At 36.9% G+C, this 26,060-nt stretch overlaps 1 protein-coding gene across 2 annotated transcripts; it reads right to left on the reverse strand.

Moving 5' to 3' along the window:
• Positions 1 to 24,192, reverse strand: LOC121422475 (intraflagellar transport protein 56-like). Of its 2 annotated transcripts, XM_041617545.1 has the most exons (16): positions 23,992 to 24,192; positions 17,713 to 17,850; positions 17,036 to 17,243; positions 15,877 to 15,926; positions 15,414 to 15,559; positions 14,034 to 14,205; positions 12,820 to 12,997; positions 11,767 to 11,876; positions 10,719 to 10,782; positions 10,090 to 10,178; positions 8,863 to 8,946; positions 5,522 to 5,591; positions 4,486 to 4,592; positions 2,017 to 2,150; positions 736 to 845; positions 1 to 258 (listed from the first exon to the last, which is right to left on the reverse strand). In XM_041617545.1, the coding sequence occupies exons 1-16, from the start codon at positions 23,992 to 23,994 to the stop codon at positions 251 to 253; spliced, it is 1,671 nt and encodes a 556-aa protein (XP_041473479.1). In that variant the 5' UTR covers positions 23,995 to 24,192; the 3' UTR covers positions 1 to 250. The 2 variants fall into 2 exon arrangements, with proteins under 2 accessions (XP_041473479.1, XP_041473478.1); XM_041617544.1 differs by having other exon boundaries at positions 1 to 845.
• Positions 24,193 to 26,060: the final 1,868 nt, after the last annotated feature.

Raw genomic sequence — 26,060 nt, forward strand, 5'->3', positions numbered from 1 at the left:
CTTCATCACTCTGACGATGTATTCTCCTAGGGGATTCCTCGTGTTGGGTGGGGTTTCTTAGTTACCGATGGGTACTCTGTTATCCTTGGCCCATTTCTTCATCACTCTGACGATGTATTCTCCTAGGGGATTCCTTGTGTTGGGTGGGGTTTCTTAGTTACCGATGGGTACTCTGTTATCCTTGGCCCATTTCTTCATCACTCTGATGATGTATTCTCCTAGGGAATTCCTCGTGTTTGGGTGGGGTTTCTTAGTTACCTATAGGTACTCTGTTATCCTTGGCCCATTTCTTCATTACTCTGACGATGTATTCTCCTAGGGAATTCCTTGTGTTGTGTGGGGTTTCTTAGTTACCGATGGCGACTCTGTTATCCTTGGTCCATTTCTTCATCACTCTGATGAGGTATTCTCCTAGGGGATTCCTTGTGTTGGGTGGGGTTTCTTAGTTACCGATGGCGACTCGTGTTATCCTTGGCCCATTTCTTCATTACTCTGATGATATATTCTCCTTGGGGATTCCTCGTGTTGGGTGGGGTTTCTTAGTTACCGATGGGGACTCTGTTATCCTTGGCCCATTTCTTCATCACTCTGATGATGTATTCTCCTAGGGGATTCCTTGTGTTGGGTGGGGTTTCTTAGTTACCGATGGGTACTCTGTTATCCTTGGCCCATTTCTTCATCACTCTGATGATTTATTCTCCTATGGGATTCCTCGTGTTGGGGTTTCTTAGTTACCGATGGGTACTCTGTTATCCTTGGCCCATTTCTTCATCACTCTGATGATGTATTCAACCTGGGGATTCCCCGTGTTCCTCAAGATCTGGAGGATGTCTCGTAATGTCTCCCTGGGAGGGATTACAAATAAAAATAAAATAGACATTCAAATTAGTCTGCTGTGCACACCCTTCACTGGAGTTAAGGGTCTGAATGTGCAGCCTACTCATGCCTTGTGTACTGAAGGCTCTCTCGCTCCTGTAATGGAATAGCAAGTTTTGTATGTGCTGGTCTTTGCATGTAGGCCCACTTGTTGATCAAATTTTCAATCAGGGTCTGTGCCTGAAGACTACATTCAAATTGCATTGAATGAAAGGTGCTGAAATAAGTGACAACTTTGATTTGAATTAACATAAAACCTTCATTTTCAAATAGAATCAATGAGAAAAGGTGAACTGCAGAGTGGTCTACACCTGCTTAATCTACTTTCCGTCAAGTCTACTCCTAGTTCGTCAACAAGCGGTTTGTTTACTACATCTTTGGTCTAATTGCAATTTAGCCCATTTACTATTTGTCTAATTTCCAGTTAGGCTATCCCCATTTAGTCTAATATCTATTTATTGTAATGGCCACTGCACACCTTATGACCCGACTGGTCTGCGACTGGCTTGCGACTGAATGAGGGGAGATGTGACGTCACAGCTCTTGTCAGCTTGAGAGTCGCAGACCGGTCAGAGACAAATCGCAAGGAAAATCATAAGGATTTGACATGCTGAATCTTAACAACTGGATCGCAAGCTAATTCAGCTTCCAGCCAATCAGACAGCAGATTACTGACGCATACATGATGATATGCAACGCGCATACGCAGTAGTAAGCTTCATTTTCTCAGTTGCTATGGCAAAAAACAAAAGGCGCATGGTAGTGACTACCTTCTGATTCATCTCCCCTATCTCAGTCGCAGACCAATCCGGTCGTAAGGTGTGTGGTGGCCTTTACACGCTGTACTTTATACCGTTTGATGAACAATTTTTGTACGTGTACGTTAGGATTTAATCTCTCCAACACGTCAAACGCTTTGTAGGCATAGTAGAACTGACCCTATCTACTATCACCCCTGTTGAGATTACACTTACCTTGGTTCATGACAAGCAATGATCTGTTGAAAGACTCCTACACAGGTCCCTCTCTTTCCCTCCCAGTACTCTGGATTAGGATCTAATCTCTCCAAGACATCAAACGCTTTGAAGGCATAGTAGAACTGACCCCATCCACTATCACCCCTGTTGAGATTACACTTACCTTGGTTCATGACCAGCAATGATCTGTTGAAAGACTCCCACACAGGCCCCCCTTTTTCCCTCCCAGTACTCAGGGTTAGGATCTAATCTCTCCAAGACATCAAACGCTTTGAAAGCATAGTAGAACTGACCCATCTGTCATGAACAAAAGAGGAAATGCCCATTAGTTACAGTAACATAGGGTCATAATTTGTATTGATAGACAGGGATAACACAAAGCTTTTAGCAATCATCACAATTTTGTATTATATGACACCTACATAGATCCTTGTAATTTGATTGGTTGTTTGATATCGTTCATTCAGCCCATTTTGCGACAACGTCATCAACCGTGCAATTTTGGATCCATTCATCGTGCAATTTTGGATCCATATGATTTTGTCCGTTGCACTCGTGCACCGAGACTGCAGCTCATGCACAAGCAGTGTGCATGTTGTAATGACGTAACAATCAACAGACCAAACTCGCACTGCATGAGCGTGTTTTGCATCGAAATTCATGAATTTCATAAGAAAAAAAATCATTCATTTAGGTGTCAAATAAACCAAATAATGAATGTTTTTTCATTTGTGCAATGGACAGAATGCATTGTGTACTTCATTCGGTGAAGTGGATCATTTCATCTTTCACCTCATGAAGTATTCTGTCCATTGCACTCATAAATATTCATTATTTGTATAATGATTGACTGATTACAATGACTTGTGAAAAACAAATCTCTTTAACACATCGAACACTTTGAAGGCATAGTAGAACTGACCCATCTGTCATGAACAAAAGAAGAAATGCCTAGTATAGTTAGTTAACAGTAACATAGGGTCATAATACATTTGTATTGATAGCCAGTACAGGGGACTATAACACAAAGCTTTTAGCAATCATCGAACATTATTTTAATGATTGATTACAATGTACAATTAATCGTGAAAATCAAGCGTACGATTAATCGCTAACCTTTGTGTTACGGTGGGTGTTTCATAATGCTGTTTGTAAGACACAATGGACTTTACTAATGACTGGCGATCCTTTCTTGTGGAAAATGATCAACTCCAGATTTTAGCAGGAGTTGATTTAATTCCTAAGAAAGGATCACTAGTTGTTGCTCGTAAAGTCGCTATTAACTTACAAACAGCTTTATGAAACACTCGCTAGAAATGGTAATGCGGCAATACACATGGTGACAAAATATCAGGAGGGCATACATGCCAAGACCAAGGCCAGTGATGTTTTCAGAGCTCTGAGGCCAAGGCCAAGGACTGAACCAAGACCAATACACCTGAAGCCAAGGACAAGCCCACAAAACTGTCCAAAAACAACACTGTATTGTTGATTTAGTCATCAATTGCAATCGCAATCTTGATTTTTGTTGTCTCCCTTTACTGGTTATTGAGCATTTTTACCTCAGTAGTTACTAATGAAAGTTTAGTTGCCATTGATGGTAAGGTTTCAGCTAAGGGCACCCAATTAAAGTAAGGGGAAAAGATCTACCTGATATTTTAAAATATGACTTAAAAAACCCCATGAAAATGTAAAGTTTATTCAAGTTTTCGAGCATTTTACTATCCTAGTTCCAGCTTAGAAAGACAGTAGGGGAAGGCGGGGTAAGTTGTGACAGTTTTTGCTTTTTGCATGTTAGAATTGATATGATTAATAATCTTGTCGAAATAAGTACCTTGCTTTGAAATTTCATTCTTCTGAAATATTTTCCACCTATATATAAATTTCTACCCCAACACTGAAAGTCATCGTGACCTTTGAAAAAAACGATGTCAAATGGCTCAACTTGCCCCATATATGGGGTAAGTTTGAGCCACCTTCTGGGGTAAGTTGAGCCACAAAAACTATGTACAAAATGTATGGGGGAGAACCAGCATGTCAATTTTTTGTTTAAAATCTTTTCACTTGCTAATTCTCTATAAATACTAACATCCTGTAAAAGGAAAAGAGCAGTCATGTAAATTTGCTCCTTTCAGCCTGCATTTCAATCGATTTTTATGGTTTGTTTGTTTTTTAAGATACATTACCATAGGAATTACCATGGCTCAACTTGCCCCATGCTGTTTGGCTCAACTTACCCCAGTCCGAACTTAGTGCGATAATTTTTTATCCACACATTTATTAAGCATCCATCATATAAAAGACTATGACAAGAATGAAGATCCATACCTGGACTAATAATGTTGTTATCATGTCTTTATTATATTCAAAGACGTGTGTGTTTATAAAGCACTTATATATTTTACACTCTTTTTTACTTTTTTGGCTGAAATTCACATTTTCCCCTCTAAAAAACTACTTTTTGTTTCAAAGTTGGAAACAATGTGGTGGGGTTAGTGGTTATGCTATGGGTCATCAATACATGACACCACCACAATGTCTGACTCATTCATTATTGGCCTGGGGCTGGTGGCTCAACTTGCCCCTATGCTCAACTTACCCCGCCTTCCCCTACTTATAAGAGATACATTACCTTGTAGCAGTCATTTGCTATGAGCTGTAAAAGACTGAATGAGTCTCCTGATGTTTCCATCTTCAAATAGAGCTCCCATGCCAGACGAGCCTTGCGATTCATTATATCTAAAAGGAATACGTAAGGAATACAGACACATTATCGTCAGTTTTCATGGGAAATTTGACACCATTTGAATGCCAATCACATAGAGTAGATGGAGAATTATAACCAGATGTTATAAATTGCCACTGGAAATTGCTTTACGGTAAAGTCATTATCTCATTATTCCCAGATTCTGTCAAAGTAGTCCAAGTTCATGGAAAGATGCTTTCCACCAGCATTACAAACATACATGAAACACATATAAAGGATGCAAAAACCAAGTTCCCTTTCCCTCAAAGGAAGTCGCTATTCGGTATTTCTGATGCTTTTTACAAAGTCAGGGATAGGCAAATAATTATTATTTCCCAAGGAAAGCTGGTGCCTTCACGACTTTTAATGACTGGACCATAAAACTTGTCATTTGATTGCATTTTTTTTAATAAAAAAAGAATGACTAAGATCACATGCTGTTGGCAAGCATATATCAGGAGTGATGTGGCCCTGTGGATTAGTCTTCTGACTTTGAAACAGAGGGTCAAGGGTTTGAATCCCAGCCATGGCGTAATTTCCTTCAGCAAGAAATTTATCCATATTGTGCTGCACTCAACCCAGGTGAAGTGAATTTGTACCTGGCAGGATTAATTCCTTGAATGCATGAGCGCTGAAAGGCAGCTCGAGCTAAAGCTGGGGTAATAATGATAATTACAACGCACCTTGGAATACAATATATCTAGATAGATGGTGCTATATAAATGCCTGTTATTATTATTATCATTATCAACTTAACATGACTTATAATCAAGAGAGGCAAAGTATGGATTTGTGCCTTGTTAAATGAAGCTAGTTCACAATTAGATTTGAACACACAACCCTCTGATTACAAGGCAAGAGTCGGAACATCTACACCATGACCGTTGCAAATAATGGAATCAGAAACCACTTCACTACTTACAGCACTTAGCCAGCCAGCTGAGGTAGACATAGTCCTGTTTGTGCTTGTCATTCTGAATCAGCATGAAGATCTAGAAATAAGAGATAACGGAGAAAAGAGTTACATCCCTGCATCCGTGATCTAATATTCTGATAGATTTAATTCCGATTTGTCTAATGCCAACTTGTCTACTATCATTTGGTCTACCATCAGTTCTTCCACTCACCACATGGTCTTCATTTAGTCAAATGCCATTCTGTCTAATAACCAGTTGGTCCAATAGCCATTTACATGTAGTCCATATACGATTTGGTCTAATTAAACTAAAGTGTTAATTCTGCAAAATGAAGGAAAAGAATATGGGTTCTAGACCAACTGGTTATTAGACGAAATGGTAATAGACGAACTGGTGATTAGACGAAGTGATGATTGGACCAAATGGTTATTGGACCAAATGGTTGTTAGATAAAATGTTGATGGACGTAATGGCAATACCTCATGACGAACTGGTGATTAGACGAAGTGATGATTGGACCAAATGGTTATTGGACCAAATGGTTGTTAGATAAAATGTTGATGGACGTAATGGCATTAGAATAAATGAAGGTAGACCATGTGGTGAGTGGACGAGTTGGTAATGGATGAATTGGCAATTAACCTTCTGATATGCTGTCAGATAATGTCAATACAGTATGTATATCACACGAGGTATTGACTAGACAAATACAGTGAAACTTGCCATGATATAGCTTTGATTCCAAGGGGCCGGTGCTAGAAAGTTATTTGCAATCGATTGAAAGAATCAATGGCAAATTTGTGATTGATCTTATCTCCAGCATAGCAATTCATAATTTATGATGCAGGAAGCAGATCGGCAAGTGATCAAAAATTGGCAAATGAATCGCGAGATGTTTGGCTGATTTTTAGAGGGGAAGTTCACCCTGACAAAAATTTTGGTGTAAAAATAGCACCAAAAAAATGATAAAAATACTGGAGAAGGTTTGAGGAAAATCCATCAAAGAATAGAGAAGTTGATAGAATTTCAATTATTTGATTTGTGCCATCATATGCAAGCAGCTTCCCTACATATCGCATGGTATTGGTAAAGAATCAATGAAATTTTTCTCAGAAAATTGAATACAATGTTGATTGTGCCTTCAATATATCAATAGAAAAGTTATTTCACAACCGCTCCTGAAAGAAACTAGCACCAGCACTGAAGGTGATTAATACCCCGGCCCTACACTGTTACCATGGCTACAGTTTCCAACACATGGAATAAAAATGTCTTGCCCATCTTTACCTTAAAACATCACAGACCATTCAAAATTTGAAAGAGAAATTAATGATTAATATTGCATAACATATGGGGCAGCTACTCGTATATGACGTCACAAATCATAAACTTGAAATTCAAATAACTTTCTTGATAATAATTGTGAAGCGCTTTGAGCAGTGGTAGACTGATAAAGCGCTATATAAATGCCGATTATTATTATTATTATCAATCTTTAATGGATTATCCTCAAACTTCCACCAATATTTTTTCTGCTATTTTTACAACCAACTAATCGTCAGGGTGAACTTCCCCTTTAAATTCTAACATTAACTTGTAAATGACTTCAAGTTTCTTAAAGGACAAGTCCACCCCAACAAAAACTTGATGCGAATAAAAAGAGAAAAAATCAACAAGCATAATACTAAAAATTACTGGATGTGAAATAAGAAAGTTATGACATTTCGATTTCGATTATTTTTAACAAAATAGTTATATGAACGAGCCAGTTACATCCAAATGAGAGAGTCGATGACATCATTCACTCACTAATTCTTTTGTACTTTATTGTATGAAATATGAATTATTTGTATTTTCTTGTCATTGTCATGTGAAATGAAGTTTCATTCCTCCCTGAACACATGGAATTCCATTATTTTAACTTTTTGTGCTTCAGGCAAGGAGGTCCTAATCGTCAAATTCGTAAAAATTGAAATATTGTATAATTCAAACAACAAGTGGAATGCCTCTGGCCGTCTCACCTGCATCACGCGGTTCAATATAGCAGCAGTGCTGACTTTGAATACTACTCTAACTCGCACAAGATGTTCAGTGATACATGGTTACTCTTATGTCCACTTTTTATGAACTAGACCAATAAACTTACAGAGATATGATGGTTATTCAACAAAAAACCCCAACATGGCCAAAGTTCATTGACCTTACATGACCTTTGACCTTGATCATGTGACCTGAAACTCGAACAGGATGTTCAGTGATACTTGATTACTCTTATGTACAAGTTTCATGAATCAGATCCATAAACTTTCAAAGTTATGATGGTAATTCAACATATACACCCAATTCGGCCAAAGTTCATTGACCTTTGACCTTGGTCATGTGACCTGAAACGCGCACAGGATGTTCAGTGATACTTGATTACTCTAATGTCCAAGTTTAATGAACTAGACCAATAAACTTTCAAAGTTATGATGGTAATTCAACACATACCCCCGATTCGGCCAAAGTTCATTGACCCTAAATGACCTTTGACCTTAATCACGAGACCTGAAACTTGCAGAAAAATGTTCAGTGATGCTTGATTACTATTATGTCCAAGTTTCATGAATCAGATCCATAAACTTTCAAAGTTATGATGGGAATTCAACAGATATCCCCAATTCGGCCAAAGTTCATTGACCCTAAATGACCTTTGACCTTGGTCATGTGACGTGAAACTCATGCAGGATGTTCAGTGATACTTGATTAACCTTATGTCCAATTTTCATGAACTAGGTCCATATATTTTCTAAGTTATGATGACATTTCAAAAACTTAACCTCAGGTTAAGATTTCGATGTTTATTCCTCCAACATGGTCCAAGTTCATTGACCCTAAATGACCTTTGACCTTGGTCATGTGACATGAAACTCTAATAGGATGTTCAGTAATACTTGATTAACCTTATGGCCAAGTTTTATTAACTAGGTCCATATACTTTCTAAGTTATGACGTCATTTCAAAATCTTAACCTGAGGTTAAGTTTTGAAGTTACGCCGCCGCCGTCGCTGCCGCCGTCGGAAAAGCGGGGCCTATAGTCTCACTCTGCTTCGCAGGTGAGACAATAAAAAACAAAAGAAATAGTGAGTGAGTGACATCATCAACTCTCTCATTTGGATGTAGCTGGCTCGTTCATATAACTATTTTGTTAAAAATAAGCGAAACTTTGAAATGTCATAACTTTCTTATTTTACATATGATTTTGATGAAATTTTCAGCATTGTGCTTGTCTGATTTTTCTCTATTGATTCAATAAGGTGGACTTGACTTTTAAATTGCTATCATAATTCAAACTAGCACTACCTACCTCTTCCGCTTCCTTGTAATTGCCAGCCATGGCCTTGGCCTGGGCATAGTTAAAGTTGAAGTTGTCATCGTTGTAGAAGTAGCTCTGTAACCAAACATGGAAGGGGAATGATGTAACTCTCTACATATGTTTGCGTTATAACAGTACAGTTCAGGTCCACTTCAATCAAACATTTATGATGAGGGTTCGGCTGACCGCACATTTGCATATCAAGTGTGTGCAGCTGTTGTTTGCTTTGCTACAGTACACGTTTCCTATAGGATTTGCGCATTTTATCGACAATTTGCATTGCATCGCCGTGAAAGTCCACAAATATCTCAGAAATTGAAATAAATAGCTGCTTAGAAATTTAGTTATGAATATAATAGGACTTGTACTTTCATTTTCTGCAAAAATCTCAAAATCAATTCTTTGACCACAACTGACTGATACGACGGTTCGGATGAATTGTTTACAAACGTTAAAACTTTTGCATTTTAATTGGAGTGTTAGGTCTAATTTGTGGTAAACGTTCTAAAGATCATTAACCAAAAAGAAAATATCAGAAAACTCACTAATACCAAACGCCCCTTGTGTTTTCCAAACACCTCTTCATTTTGCCGCCCGATATAGAAGGGGTCCTCAAGCTACGCACTTGATTTATCATGCAGAGAAATAACATTTCTTGTGCCTCAATTTCTAAAATATGTTCATATTATGATAGGAAAAATACAAAATCAAAGATAATATAACCACAAAATTCTAAACAGTTGTGGGTTTTCTCTGCATTTAGTGAGTTATTGCAGCCACTGTAGAAAAATTGGAAAGGGATCGGTCTTCACACTGCAGTCATCATTTTTCACACAGAGTGCACATTTAGCCGTTGAAATTGCAGAGGTGCGTAGCTTTGGAACCTCCTACCATATCATAGACAGAACAATATTAGACATATTTGTATTTGTGACTTAGGGATGCTAGTTGGAATTGATCAGAGGGCCTGAAAATCAGCTAGAATACAATATTTTGTACACAAAAATGCTAAAACTATGGCCTGAAAATAAATTGCCAGAGCCTGAATTCAGGCTTTTGCCTGAAAACTGGCATCCCTGATGACTGTGAAGGCATTTTGCGGAGAAATACTGCGCAGTGGACACCTTTTCCTCATCAACAGCCATAGCTCACAATACCTTTTCATCTTTCCAATAAACATATTTCAATACGATCTACAGAATAGTTCAATTACCTTACCTTTATTGAATTGAGATATATGAGGACATCGTCAAATTGCTTGAGGATGAAGAAACAGGATGCCATGCACTGTCGACCGGGAATTGTGTCTGATCAAAAAATGAAGAAGATCATAATTTTTCAAATGAAAAAAATATTATCAAGAATAATCACATCACTGTCGGGCTGACAGGAATGAAAGCTACAGATGAATAGAAAAATATGTTCTTCATAAATATAATGACTTAATATGAAAAGATAAGCAAAAGAAATAAGAAGCAATTCCATACAAATAGTACACATGTAATGTTGGGCGTTTTAAAAGATGAAAAAGCATCCACATGCTTGTGAATCTAGGTCCTATCTGTGGGACCTGGTAATGAGGGCTTTACCATTAGAAAGACATTACTACATTATTTCGCTTGCTTTGAACAACTTTGAACAACTTTGAACAACATTATTTCATCTTATCTGCTCTCCTATATGGTTTGTCTCAATTTTTAGTTCATAAAAGGCTGTAATGCTTTCAAGTTGTTATGATTTTGAGCAGTTGAAGTAAGAATAAAGAACAATTATGGTGGAACGTACAAATAAAAATCTGTTTTTTCTCCCCTGAAAATGTCCTTTCCCAGCATGCTGATCAAACTTACCACATTCACTAGCCGATCCACCCACCAGCTGAAAGTACTGCTGAGCTATCTTCAGGTGTTCTCGCTGTCAACAAAATACAAACCAACAATCACATGACAGTTCAATCACTCTATTGGTCCACCCTATGAAGTTTCTCAACTTGATAGAACATAATGGCTATCCTAGTACAGGTCAAATTTTTCTGTTGTATATTCATGTGTAATGTACTCTCAAGGAGTGCCAATTCATGTAAACTGAAATACAAGACTCTGTGATTGCTTGTCAATTTAATCCCCTAACGGACCTCACCTACAGTGTCGTATTGCATTTCTATCCTGGGGTATGAAGATTACACAAAATAGAAGACTGACAGATATACATGTACCGGTATGCAAAGTCTATAATGTAAAGAGCTGATGTAATTATACATTTCAGAGATATCACAAATATCTTAAATAACTGACTATTTCACTTATGATACTCTGCCATTCCTGTTAGAATTTGATGAATGCAATTATGATTGAATTGCCAGTTGAATCAATGATTTTTAAATTAATTCCTTGAAAATGTTATCATAATAATAATACACATGATTTATATAGTGTCTTTTCCATTTTGATTACGGTAAATGCTCAAGGCGCTTATAAGAGAGCAAAACAGAAGTAAAGAGAACTAAGAGAAGTACAAGAAAGGGTAAATTATAAATGAGGAAACCTGTCCATCTTCAAATCCAGTACCTGCTGGTGAACAAATGCAATTTTAGGTTGCCCTTAAAGGATGTTGCAGAGTTTGAGTTCTTCAGCTCCTGTGGTAGTGAATTCCACAGGGCTGGTCCAGCATGAGCAAAGGCTCGGTGGTCCCAGGATTTTTTTAAATAGTGGGATATGCAAGAGACTAGATTGGGATGATCACAGTGTGCGTGCAGGTTGATAGTGGTGTACAAGAGACTTGTTGTAATCGGGTGCGGATCCATTGATGATATGATAAACCAAAAGTAGAACTGGCCTTAAGGACGAGGCTACATGTACTTCAAATAAAGACCACAACATAAAGTTAGAAGTATCTTACCGATCCTTGCTCTTGTCCCAGAGCTGCATTGACGACGCCTTTGAGGATGTATTCTTGAGGGGTGGTCGGGTCAAGATTCTTGATCAGGTTATATGCTTCATTAACATCATCTGCATAAAAACAAACAATCATGATCTGAATTTACATACATTTATAAAAAAAATCGAGGGTATTTCATAAAGCTGTTCATGAATACATGGCAAGTCAGATGTTTTTCTCAACTAAGTTTCATTGCTCAAATAGTGTCTCATATCTTCGAAATAAGCACTACATGAATCTAGTCATCATCATTATTATAATCCAATTTTTATTTGTATGCATTTTTCACTAAAGTTATAATATACAAAAGTTTATTTCCATTGTTACAACTGACACACATTTAAAATAAAATACTTCTCAGTCATTCTAATTAATTCCATAGCTGGTTCAATATTTATTTCAAGAGTAATTGTTAAATATTGATATGTCATTGTGACATGTTTGATTCATATCTTTAATTCAATTATCCTATGTTTTATTTGTATGTTGTACCAGTATTTTTCATCCTTCAGATCAGTTATGGAATACTAACAAATATTTTGTTTCAATTCCATAATAGTCTCATGTCATTATTTATTGATTTATTAATATGTAGTTTTATTCATACAGGGTGGCATTGTCAGTTTCAAAACTGCTTTCAACAATGGCCGTGTCATAAAATACAATTTGCTATAATTAAGATAATTGAAGCAGCAATATTTACATAATAGCACAAAAGTAAATGTTCATTTATACACATATTTATATAAATATGGAACCCAAAAGAACTGAAAAAGACTAACAAACACAAACAATATACATTAAAATCTAAACAATGAATCAATTAGTTTCAAAATAAACGAAACCCTAAAAAGACAAACCCCATAAACGATTTTAATTATCATCATAACATTAATATTATTATCATTAGTCAGCTTATTATACTGCTAACAATTTAAGATCTATAACCAGTAAAAAAAAACTCTGAGTTTGGTAAAAATAGCAAAAAACACCTCAAATGGGAAAATGTCACACCTTGCTTGAGATAATAGATGACCAAGTTGAGCCTCGCCTCTGGAATGACATCAATGAGGGGAGGAAGAACTTGAAGGGCTCCCTCTCCAGCTCTGAAGACGACAAGGTTGTGTTTGATGAGATCCTGAGCAAATGTGAAAGAAGGCGAGGCCAGATCTTGTAGGTTCTTCAGCTCAGCCTGTAAAGAAAGATAAATAAAAATAAGTCATTATCTATATACCAGTGTGTTGGCTCAGTTGGTAGAGCGTCCGTCTCACAACCGGGAGGTCGACGGTTCAAACCCCGGCCGCGTCAGACCAAAAGACGTTAAAAGATGGGAGTTGCTGCTACCCTGTTTGGCGTTCAACGATTAAAGGGATAGAGCCTTGTCGATCTGGCGCTGCACAGTGGCTGCCAGGCCCACGATCAATTGGGCAAAGCATCTTGGTCAGCATGATTTATATGTGCAATATGAGAGCAGGTTGCACAAAACACTGAAGTATGATGAATATCCAATTGGCTCATGTAAGAAATTGCATTAAAATATTGTTCCTTATCGAATGCTTTCCACGATGGAGCAACGGCGCGATATAAGCAATGCATGCAAAAAGCAATGCAGTGCAATGTGCAATATTGCATGACATTATAAACAGGTTAGAGCTAGACAGAAATCAAATTTCCATGATCAAAATGACTTCATGAGGTGGGGGCCTTTTAATTGAGTGTAATAAGCAACACAATTTATTAATTTATTTCATTTTATTTATACCTCTTTTTTTGGGGGGGGTTCCAGTTAAAAATAACTATATTGGATGAGTTTATTTCATGGAATATCAGATACACATGTATTCCTTCATTAGGGCAAATATTGTTCCCATCTACGAAATGTTGTGTAAAACTTTTACCCTTCTAAGTATGTAAGTATTATTGTTTATGATTCCATTTTCTCTTTACCAAATTTGCTAGGAATGCATTTAATCAAGCCCTACAAAAGCAACTAAAACTATAAATTCAAGGAAACATAACCATCAGTATGGAAAACCATACCAATAAAATTACCTGTAAGACATAAAAAATGATCAAATTGTTTAGTTTTTGATGTTTTTATTGTTCTCAAGCAGCTACTTGTGGATTAGATTAAATTAGAACACTTTCCAATTTCTTTTTAAAAAAAACTACAACTTAAGAGAACATTACAAATGATGTATAAAAAAAATAATTGGGTGATCTCATACCTCAGCAGCCTTGCCGTTGTAGAGTCTGAAGTGATTGCAGGCTTTGAGATTCAGGGCGATGGCGCTATCGGAGTAGTTCTGGAGATAAACGGCCAAGACCTCCTGGGAAACGTCGTAGTAATCCAGCTTGTAGTAACACAGCGCAACATAGACATTCAAGGCCAAGTATTCCCTGCAAAATAAACAAAAATAACAAAATGAATTATAAACTTGATGCCAAGTATTCTCAGCAAAATAAGCAAGATACAAAATTGTTGTACATACTAATATGAATGTATATACACAAACGGCTTTGGCTTGTGAAGACCTCCTTTCGGTGTTTTGTCTCTCTGTTAATGGGGAAGTTCACCCTGAAGAAAACTTTGTTGTAAAAATAGCAGAAAAAATAGTAAAAAATATTGGTGAAGGTTTGAGGAAAATCCGTTAAAGAGTAAGAAAGTTATTAGAGTTCAAAGTTTTTGATTTGTGACGTCATAAACGAGCAGCTGCCCCATGTGTTATGTAATATAAAATGCATGAATTTCAAATTTTGTATGGTTCCTGACGACTTAATTTTGTTTTCTATTCATGATCGGGTGTGAAATGATTGGTCTATTGATATAAAAAAGGTACAGTGAAAACCATTTTCAATTTTCTGAGAAAATGAAATTTCATTGATTTTTTACCATTCGCTATGTAGGAATGCTGCTCGCATATGACGTCACAAATCAAATAATTGAAATTCTAATAACTTTTTAATTATTTGATGAATTTTTCTCAAACCTTCGGCAATATTTTTTATTATTTTTTCTGCTATTTTTACAATAAACTTTTTGTCAGGGTGAACTTCCCCTTTAATGCTCGCTATCAAAGTACCGATTATTAGAGCAGTTCACATTAGATTATCTTCATATCTTATCATATAATAATGTTGATAAAATCTCTTGATAGGTGGCAGCAAGACTTTTGTTGTTGTTGGGGTAGATACAATACTCTAGTCTACTGATAAGGGAAGAAAGAAGATTCTCCCCCCCTGATTTCACCCTTTACTGCATCAAATGAAATCATAAATTGTCCCTGTTCCCATCTCATATTCTATATTCAGAACATTCCTTTCAAAATAAGGCAGCAACAAGATCTTTTTTTTGTGTGGCATGTGGTGGGGGGGGGGGGGGGTGTGCATGTTAGTTACACTTACAGTATTGTATAAATTTAACTAATATTTTATACTGTATGAACAATGATATAAAGTTTTATACAAATAGTAATAGACATCAATCCAGGAAAAAAATAAAAACACAATGAAATTCCATACATACAAATTGAAAAAAAAAGAATTGTGAGCATATACAAAGACTTTATAATAACAATTTATCCTTCAAATTCAGGCCAGTCTCTTACCGATTATCAAGGAGAATGCGTTTGTAGATGTCGATGGCTTCTTGGTAGTGACTTCTGAGATAGTGAATGGAGGCAAGACTAAGCTGATCCTCAATGATGTCTTGTAAGGATTGATGGTAGTTCATCAGCCGATTCTCATCATTAAACTAAAAAAAAAAAAAACCCAAACGTTACCCCAAAGTAGGTTAATGGTATGTCTGCTCATAGAAACAAAAGTGCATAAATACCACATTGACTGGTCCTGTCATCTTAGGTTGCACAGCTTCTAACAATAATAATCACTGGCGGATCCAGGAGGAGGGGGTAGGGCATAGAGTTATTTATCTCGAACCTCTCATATACATGTACATTCCACCTCTTTCCTCACCCCCTTTCTTCTCTTTTCTTTTTATTGCATCACTTCATTTTTTTTTTGGGGGGGGTCACCCCCTGGCCCCTCCCTATAACAATGCCATTGTCTTACCTTTTGTGATAGATGAAATAGAAGCCTGTTCTGTAGTCCACTCTTGGGTCCTATATATGACCAGATAAACAGAGAAAACTACAATTAATAGGAATGAAATGAAATCTGATTATCTGAAGCTGCAACTTGCAATTGATCTTTCTAATAATATAAAACAAATAATAATAACAAATCATTTGAGGTATTCCCAACTTGTATTCATAGATACTGCAAGTTTTGTTTAGATACATTTGTTTTGCCGCCATCTTGTGGCCAACACAGCATACATAATTCTTTTAAATGTAACTCTGTTTCACTACAAGCTTCTGTGATATAGTTTCCTGATCAATTCCAGATCGATTAATTTGTTGTGAATTTTAATGAAAATAAAACATATCAAGTTAGGATAAATGAACAACCCCAATTTCTTTATGGATAAAACTATGATATGTTTCTCTTATCAGTTTCCAAGATGCAAGTTCCATTTTTTAAAATACTTTATTTACCTGTAACTCTATGAACACACACTTTACAAACAGGTTTGACTAAGATTTCATGTTAATGCATGGTTTCATATGAAAAAAATATTCATAAATGTTTTTCTAGTGGCTCTCAAAATCATGTTTTCCTAGAGCAAAACCACTTTTAATTTGCATTTTAAACAAGCTCAAAACAAAATCAAAATTTTATTTTTTAAATCTGCACAAATAGATATTATTTGTTTGGCGTCACCTCTGCCTGTGAGGCGAAAAACGAACTGAATCACTGTGACCCGCAGGTCTCTCCTCCCGATATATTTGATTGGGGGAGTGCAGGTGGACCACTACACTGGGGTTTCCCCCTACTCTTATACGAATATTGCAGTGGGTTCTTAACATGCAAAGGTGGTGACTCTCTTCGACATGGGGCCTCCATTTAACGTCCTATCCGAGGGGCGGAGTGTTTTCCACTGTTAGATAGCCTGCATCAATGGAACAGGGGAGAGACGTTTACACAAAACACGCTAGCTTCACTCATCCGCCCGGGGTGGACTTGAACCCACGATCTTTGGTTCGACAGGCAGACGCTTTACCGACTGAGCCAACTTTGCTTTTTTCCTATGGCCATATCCATTTCACCTCCAATGCAAACAACACACCCTCCCCCCCCAGTTTTGGTTTTTGTATCAATGGCAGATTACCTTTATTGCAGGCTTCGTCAGCCTGGGGGTACATCCCAAGGAAGAAGTAACAGCAGGCGAGGTTGACCCACACTTCCGGGTTACAGGATTCCTTCTTGCTCAACTTCTCGTACTCCTCCATAGCTTGCTTGTAATCACCGAGGTGAAAGAGACAGAAGGCCAGCCACATGTCCGTCTCGTCGGAACCCTTACCGCTATGCCTGGTGAACTGCATAAAGACACGGTAGCACAATGAGTGATACTCTGATTAAGTCTAGTAACAAATAAGGGCCATGGTCTAACTCTGTGCCAACCTATAGGAAGCTCAAACTGTACTGTCCAGACCTACGGTTTTGTATATTGCATGCTTATGCTTGCTGTGCTGCTCCAAAGGAAAATAAATCACCAAGATAGATCATCTAAAGAAATTCAGAAAAGTCCTAGTTTGATCATACCTGCATGATAATTTGGTAGTATTTATTCATCATACACTGTACATACAGTAGTTAGCAGGGTTTTCACTATGAACACTCACGCATAACTTTAGGACTGAACTTTATTTTGTCTTTTAAGCACGATTCCAACTTTATTATTCACAGTGCACATAAGAAACGAAATGTGGAATTGACTTATATATCTTCGTGTTGGATGATAAAATTGCAATTATGAGCCAGAAGAGAGATGTCTACTGTACTTACCTCTAGTAATGTACAGGCCCCCGTGTAGTCTCTGAGATCCAGGAATTCTTTCAGTTTTGGCATCTGTTTCTTCTTCTTACTCTCCTGTGCCGGTGTGGAAGAGCCTGGCCCCGTGGCCGGCTTTTGCCTTGAGAGCATCTACAGGTGTAAAGACAATACATAATAGATTATTTTTAAGCCTATCTTTGGTTGTGGTAGATGTGAGACATTCAATACTCTTATTCCAGTTTCATCTCTTTATGAATGATGCGCCAGATGTAAATCATTTCTATTTCTTTCTTAATCAACTAATCAACTGAAAACATCGTTAAAGCCTGAAAAATGAAGTTTCGCTTCTGAAAAAAGTAATTTCTAAACTTCAATAACACAACACATCTAATAACTCTTTGTAAAATTTCCTATAATATAATCTAGTCAAAAAATAAAAAAAAAACAGGTCATATCAGGATTTCCATCAAATTTACTTACTTTTCAGTTTTGTGAAAACAAATTTAGTATAAAAATCAAAATGGGAAGAATTTAAAATTTGCATATGCCCTATCATTTATGACATGCAACCATCAAAAAAATTTACCTCTGGCTCTGCAATAAATACAGTTGATAATAGTCTAATAATAGACTTAGTACAGATAGACATTTATTTATTCATTTACAAAGTCATTTACTTAAACGTGAGTCGTAATATTATGAGCATCAAATATGATTTTATTTAATTTCAACTTTTTATGGAAAATAAATTAGACCTACAATGTACGCCTAGGTCTACATTCACAAATTAATAGGTTACCCATCAATGCCTAACGTTAATCTAATAGTCCTAAATATAATATCGGTTGATAATCGCTACGAAACCCATGGCTTTCAACAATTCCTGCTAGCTCAGTAAGGCGACACACTGGAGATGCCTCATTCTGCAGCGAGAGGATCGTATCCAAGTTCCAACCGGAAGTAAGAAGATAAAAAAAGAAGAAAAAGATAACGAAAGAAGGGGGTTTTGCCTTTTGGAGACATATTTTTTTAACCTAATGGAGGGGATGTCTTAAGAAAACCAACCTGGTGGACTGCATTGGCGGCGGAAGCCAAAAATTTTAGGAGGGGACAAGCAAAAAAAAAAAAAAAAGGTTCTCAACCTACAAATTTTAGGGGGGACGCGTAGGAAAATAAATTGACAAGCAAAAAAAAAAAAAAAAAAGGTAATCAACTACAAATTTAGGGGGGACCGTCCCCCTTCTCAAATTTAGGGGGGGGACACGCCCCCCCACTTCCGCCGCCTATGGTGGACTGTACCGTATTTTAACGGATGATGATGAAGTAATATTATTAATTAAGTCTAACTTTATCCATGAGTATCCAAAAGTGTAAGTGTGTGTGTGTTTTGTCAGACGTGTATCAATCAGAAATGATTATTTACGTCTGGGACCGACCTTTAACGTCACCATCCGAAAAACTTGACTAGGGCTCAAACTTCGACCCTCTGCATCAATTTGTAACTTCCCCACAGCTTGGATTACAGGCGCACGCCACAACGCCCAGTAAGTCATGCAAGTGTAAACTATCATTTTATTTCAAAGTAAGTAAGTTGTTGTTGTTGTTGTTATTTTGAATAGGCAAACTAGTCAGTTTTGACTATTGTTGCCTTATAAATATGCTTTTCTTTTTTTCAAAAATATGATAATTTCTTTGTCCAAATTATGTCAGTTTGAAAAGTAAAGAAAGAAAGGAAAGAAAAGTTCCCAGGAAATTGTGCAAGACCACCTCTCCTGCCCTGTATTAGTACGTTATCCTGACAAGCCCGCTCGAGGTGCATTTCGAGGGCGTCTCAGGAGTACAAAAAAATTGTATTCCCTATGTCTCTCAAACGTGAGCAGGGGGCGCTCTATCCAATACCTCGTGGAACTTGATTTAAATTCCGCAGGTGCAAATTTATGTCAAATCGATCGGAACCATATCAACATTATTTTTTTTTAAACGAAAACATTTATAGTAGAGTAAATACTGACATTTAAGGGCCATGTGATAAAGTGAAAGTGACAAAGGTGCACACATAGATTAATTCGGTGAAAACATCATAAAGAATTACCCCCGAAAAATATGAATAATTATAAAAACTTTGCTCAGCAAGGTATTCTGATCACGAAAGTAATAATTTGCTAAAGTTTAGAACTCTTTACTCTTGACTACACCCTGTTAAGATGGTTGCCATCCGGGCAGCCAATTTGAAATCTATGAGTCCTTTTGAAATATCTGATTAGAGCACTTTGTGTCTTAAGTGTGAGATTCTCCACTTTACGTTCCGCATCAGGGATATTGTTAACATTTAATTCAGCAAGTAATAGGGCTCGTTGAATAATAAATTTAGGGCAAACATATAAGAAATGGTATATCGTTTCTCTTTCATTACAAAATTCACACAATCCAGTCGTGTGTCTTCCCTTCTTAAAAAGGAAGTCATTTAAACCCAAACCTCCCAAACGTAATCTGTGGATCATTTTTTCACCTCTTTTATCTGTGCAGAGATAATCAAAGGGAGTTTTTTCGGAGACAGCTTTCTGGTATTTTTTTAATTCTGAAGTTGACTTGTCCCATCTCTTCTGCCATTCCTTTCTTGCAAGAACTCTTACAATCTTTTTTGTTTCTTGGATATTCAAACCATTATTAATCTCTATTTCTTGTTTTAGGGCTGCCTTTGCATAGAAGTCAGCCGTTTCGTTTCCACTAACTCCACAGTGAGATGGAATCCACTCAATGCAAATTAATATACCTTTATATTTTAGACAAGTAGCGGTAATTATGATTTCTCTAACGAAATTATCCTCATTGTTTTCCTTCACCGCTTCAATAGCACTCAAAGAATCGGTAAAAATTACCACTTTATTATAAACGTTCAAATTTTCCCACCACTGCAGTGCCAAGACTATGGCGACCAATTCCGATCTATACGATGCATTCTTTTACTTTCGATTACCCGCATAGCAGGCACGTAAAAACAAGCAGAGGCATTGCCGTGCGCCGGGTCTCTAGAACCATCAGTGTAAATATGGAGATTCTCTTTCCAAGTTGTATTAATATACTCCACAGTTGTGTTGTATTGATAAAAAATGTTGTCACTTTTGGACACAAGCTCATGCAGCTTCAATGACACTTCTGGTGGAGAGAGATGCCAAGGAGGCATGGGAGTATAAGACTGAAAAGATTCAGTTGTGTAGAGTATCTCATCTTCCAAAACTCTTAATCCAAAAGGTTTTCGTGCTTTCTTATTTTTTTCGTATTCAAATTGCCAACAGTTCTTCAATGATGATTGGAGTGGATGTTTGGCGTTTTGTCTTATTTTTGCTTTGTATACCTTGCTAAGGCCTAAGCATATATCTTCTCAGATCAAGTAGGTATGTGACAAAAAAAATGAAAATCCCCAAATCTCAATGAATTTGGTATCATTTGAAAGCCCTTAAAAAGACCTTTCAAATGATACCAAGAACTCAAATTTTCATCAAGAAATTATAAAGTTATTCCAGTTTAAGTCGCGCATATTTATCCAAATTTGTGGTCATTGTCTTAATGTAAAGTCAATGGAGTGCATAACCGATTTTTGTGACCATTTTGTGACCATTTTGAACCCAAGTCTTCAACGGGCTCTAACTTCTTTGTTTTTGAGCCCTTTGAAGTAATTTAGGTATCAATGGAAAGGTGAAAGAAAACTCAATTGATGTGTAATCATTTCACTTGGTAATTTTTCTTCTTATTATGTGTAAAATAATTTCTTTTAATTAATTCTAATTAATTATGCAAATTACAATTACTCGCCTCTTTTTTTTGCCAAATGAAGGTGATAATGAGAGATAATTTGTATATAATTTAGTTGGCATCAAAACAGCATCATGTAGATAATTTCCTAAATGAATTTGTTTAAAGTATTGTTTTTGTAATTTCTAATGTATTTCTTTGTTTTTCTGATATAAATTACAATTGGCTCTTTTTCAACTTTAGTATTGTGTACATGTATGTATGGGGTCTTTTTTTTACAAATGAAAAATATCATCCCTTTTGTTCATGTACTTTGTATGGTATAAAAATACAAGTGTGCTTTTCTGATGTATTTGATTGTTTCACCAATTCTTTATGTATTTTATTGTTTCAACAATTTGTTTATAGATGGATAATGTAGCTTTCATTTTGGAGACCGTGGGCATTCGATTACAATTTTTTTTAGGAAGGATGAGCAGCAGAGTCTGAGGGTGTAAAGATGTAGCATTGCATGTAATTCAAGTATCAAGAAGGAAACATAAAAATTAAGCTTTAATATATGCATTTCTTAGATATGTATGATTACAACAAAGGCCATGTTCGAGCACTCCTTTTTTAATGAAAAATAAGTTCATATTTTAGCATGAAATCACTGCACATAAATAAAGCTCTGAACAGCAACAAAAACAGGCATCAAAGCTCCAACACTCAAAACAAGAGAACAAAAGTGACACAAAAACTTATACAAATCCCATCCCCATTTTAACTTATGAACACAACCCTCCCCCCTGCACCCTTCTTGAAAAAAAAAAATAATTATAATAAAATAGAAAAAAAATGAATAACATAGAAAAAAAAATAGACAATAGAGCCATGTGGAAGTGAAATATTTCCTCTGAGAGTGAAAAATTAAACAACAAATTTTTTGCATTTTAATCATGGGCGGAAATTGGCCCCAAATGTAGGGGGACGCTGGCATCGGCGGCGAAAGCCAACAATTTTAGGGGGGACCACCAAATTATTTTGATAATCAAAAAAATACACCAAAGGTTATCAACCAAAAATTATAGGGGGACGCAGAAAACTAAATTTGACAAGCAAAAAAAAAAAAGAAAAGAAAAAAAAAAGGTTATAAAAAAAAAAAAAATTGAGGTGGGGGGGATCGTCCCCCACCTCAAATTAAGGGCGGGGGGGTACACTTCCCCCAGCTTTCGCCACCTATGGATGCTGGCAACTCTGACAAGTTAAAAAAAAAAAGTTTATCCCCAAACTGTTGTAAGGTCATTTTAACCCCAAAAAGTTTGACCAAAAAAGAAAGAAAAAAAAATGTATTATTGTTACATGTCCCCCTATTATTTTGGGTAGGGGGACGTGTCCCCCTGGGATTTCCACCCATGAATTTAATTTTAGAAAAGTCAACATTGATATTCCACTGTCAAAAGCAAATCCAGTTTCCAAATGAAACGATAATCAAACACCTAGACTCTTGACTTGAGTCACATAACCTTGGGATGATAAAATCTTTCTGTGATAAATGTATGTATTAAAATCAATATCAGAATAATTATCTACGGTATAATGACAGAGATTTCCCCAAAAAGGCACAACATAACCATCAAGTAAGCAATTTACGATCTAGTTCAATCCAGCATGAACGACTCACTATCGACCGCTCCCATCACCCTGCCAACCGCAGGCGCATCGGGCAGCTCGACTGCCGAGAGACCGGCTGTGACAAGGGTAGCATCGCCCTGCCAACCGCAGGCGCATCGGGCAGCTCGACTGCCGAGAGACCGGCTGTGACAAGGGTAGCTGGCATCTCTTATATCTGGACTGCGCAACGTCAGAATCGCGTAAGTTTGGATTTTTTGATAATTCAAATATATTTCCAGTCAAATTGTATACCTAATCAGATTCTTGTTTTACTTACCATAAAAAAATTTCGAACATTTACGCGTCCAAAAATTTGATGAACTTTCAAGCTCCGATATCCACACTTTACAGGCGAGTATCCACATTGAAACTTATATGTACAGAAAAAGCACATCTTCAGCTGTCTGTTAAAAGGCACGAGATTGCACCTACTATGTGCGCATGCGCATTAAACCCCATTTTCAATGAGCCGCCCAGACAGAGGCGATGCCACTCGCAGCAAAACCCGCGCGAAAACCGTGCCACCAAAACCAGCGCTCGCGATGCCCCGTATTCGCACATAGGCATAGGCATAGCTAGATCAAGTGGTAATTCACCAGTATCTACCTGTAAGGATTCCAGGGAGGTGTTAACTATCATTTTATTTCAAATTATCACATGAAAATTTGGGGACGGTTAATATCCCAGCAAGTCGTCACTGCTGACGACATCCTGGCTGGGTCCACGATCTTGAGCTCCCCCACCTCCAACGGAGCTCATTGTGTTGATTGATGACAATACCAAAAATACGTGCATATCGCAGCGGGTCAAAAATAGCGTCCAATGTTGCCTAGGCCACCCCGGCAGTGCATTGATTCTGTGCCTACCGCAAGCATTTTAACTTACCATTTTGAAGAAATGCGGATCTTCTCTTGATGTCTGGTATTATAAAGTGATGACGGATGAGTATAAGACTGGTCTTCTATCACGTTTTTCTCCTCATCTCGAACTTAACCCTGAATTTTATGGAAAATTCGGCGAACTCCGCGTAGGCGAAGGATTACCGGATCATTCTTGAACAGCTGCAGACACTGGAATGTTGTAAAAGACTTAACACAAGAGGGAGGCAAATACAAGTAAAATTTTAAATAACGATTAATTTATAGGCCTACTTGAAAAAGAGATAAATGGTAAAGGGGAAATAATATAAATATGATTAATTTTCAATTAGTTCTATGCTGAATGACACTGGCGGCGGAAGCCCAAAAATTTTGGGATGGACACAGGTAAAAAATTGGACAAGCGCCCCAAAAAATTTTAGACAAGTAAAAAAAAAAAAAAAAAAAGTCATCAACATAAATTTTAGGGGGGGACAACACACATTTCAAGGGGGTCCACGTGACTTTATGGGGGTCGTTGGGAAAAAAATTGACAAGCAAAAAAAAAAAAAGGTTATCAAAAAAAAAATTAGGGTCCCCCCACCTCAAATTTAGGGGGGACACGTCCCCCCCGCTTCCGCCGCCTATGCTGAATGATTTAGCATGGTTTACCACAGAACGACTTTGAAAGTGGTCCGTGTGGTCCCTGGTAGATGAAAAGTTGAAAAAAAATGGAAATCCTTTGTAGGCCTACTCAAATTACTACAAATAGGGGAGGAGAAAAGAAGAATGAAATTCATACAACTTTCCTATTTTTGCCGTGCGCTTCGCACACCTCACGAATAGATCATTATTTTCTTATGCAGCATTTAACATTCCCTTTTTAGCCTTCTAAATGTAGCTTATTTTAAAATGCCACAGCTCTAGTCAAGACAATGGGTCTGCAATTATAGATTGCCTTAAAAGTTTACTTGTGTGTTTATGTGGGGATCATAGAGATATTTGATAGGGAGTCAGGATCATCTTTTACAGTACTCTGAAATTTATTATTAAACATCAGGAGGACTTTAGTGGACATGGACTCTAAGCATGAAGGGTTTTTGGACAAAAGTGATATTGGGCTGTATTATACAGTGCGACCCAGAAAAAACGAACTTTAATCATAAATAGAATAGCCAAATGACCTACCAATGTAAAGCTTAGAATTTCCTCTTTCATCTGGTATTACTTAGATTATTCCTCATTTACGCATGAATGAGCAAAAACAATTTGAAGAAAGGATGCCAAAAACTCATTTGCGGGGGGTATCTGAATTTAAAAAAAAACGAAAATCACATGACTAAAAAGTCATATCTGCTTTTTTCTTTGATACCTTAATCCCAGAAAATGGTCAAGAAGTAAAACGATTTATGATCCCTCGAAACAATGCTTGTAATAATTTCATTAAATAAACGTGTTTTCACCGGTTTCCGTCAGAATTAAGCTATCGCATCGTCAACAAAACGGAGTGTCGAGTGAGTTTGAACGCTATATAGCCTGTAAAACCTCTTCATTTAAAGAAATTATTGAAATTCAAGCCTTATTTCAAATAACCAGAACTTTGTTATTTCTTGACCATTTCCTGTATTTGAGGTATCAAATTAAAGAGCAGATATTGAACTTTTTAAAAATGTGGTTTTCTTTTTAAAACCCAGATACGGCCCGCCAAGTGACATTTTGGTATCCCCTTTTTAAATTGTTTTTGCTCACTCATGCCCGAATGAGAAATAATCTAAGTAATTTCAGATAAAAGAGGAGATTCTAATGGTAGGTCATTAGTCTATTGTATTTGTGATTAAGTTATGATAAATCATCTATAAATCTCGGTTTCGTATTTTGTGGGACGCACTGTATATCCCCGACATTCTATCTTGTTCATTTCAGCTGACGATATACTTCAAATACCGTGAACATATTTGCTCGTTATGGATGACCACATCCCCACTTCATAAAATGATAGTGTTAAATTAATTTATTTGCCTTATGAAGTGCCATGAGCGGCGCTATATAGGGTGGCCTACTTGGGGGGGGGGGGCTTGAGACGCCCTGAGAGTGTTT

The sequence above is a fragment of the Lytechinus variegatus genome, chromosome 10 (assembly GCF_018143015.1).
Source record: "Lytechinus variegatus isolate NC3 chromosome 10, Lvar_3.0, whole genome shotgun sequence".
Taxonomy (NCBI): Eukaryota; Metazoa; Echinodermata; class Echinoidea; order Temnopleuroida; family Toxopneustidae; genus Lytechinus; species Lytechinus variegatus.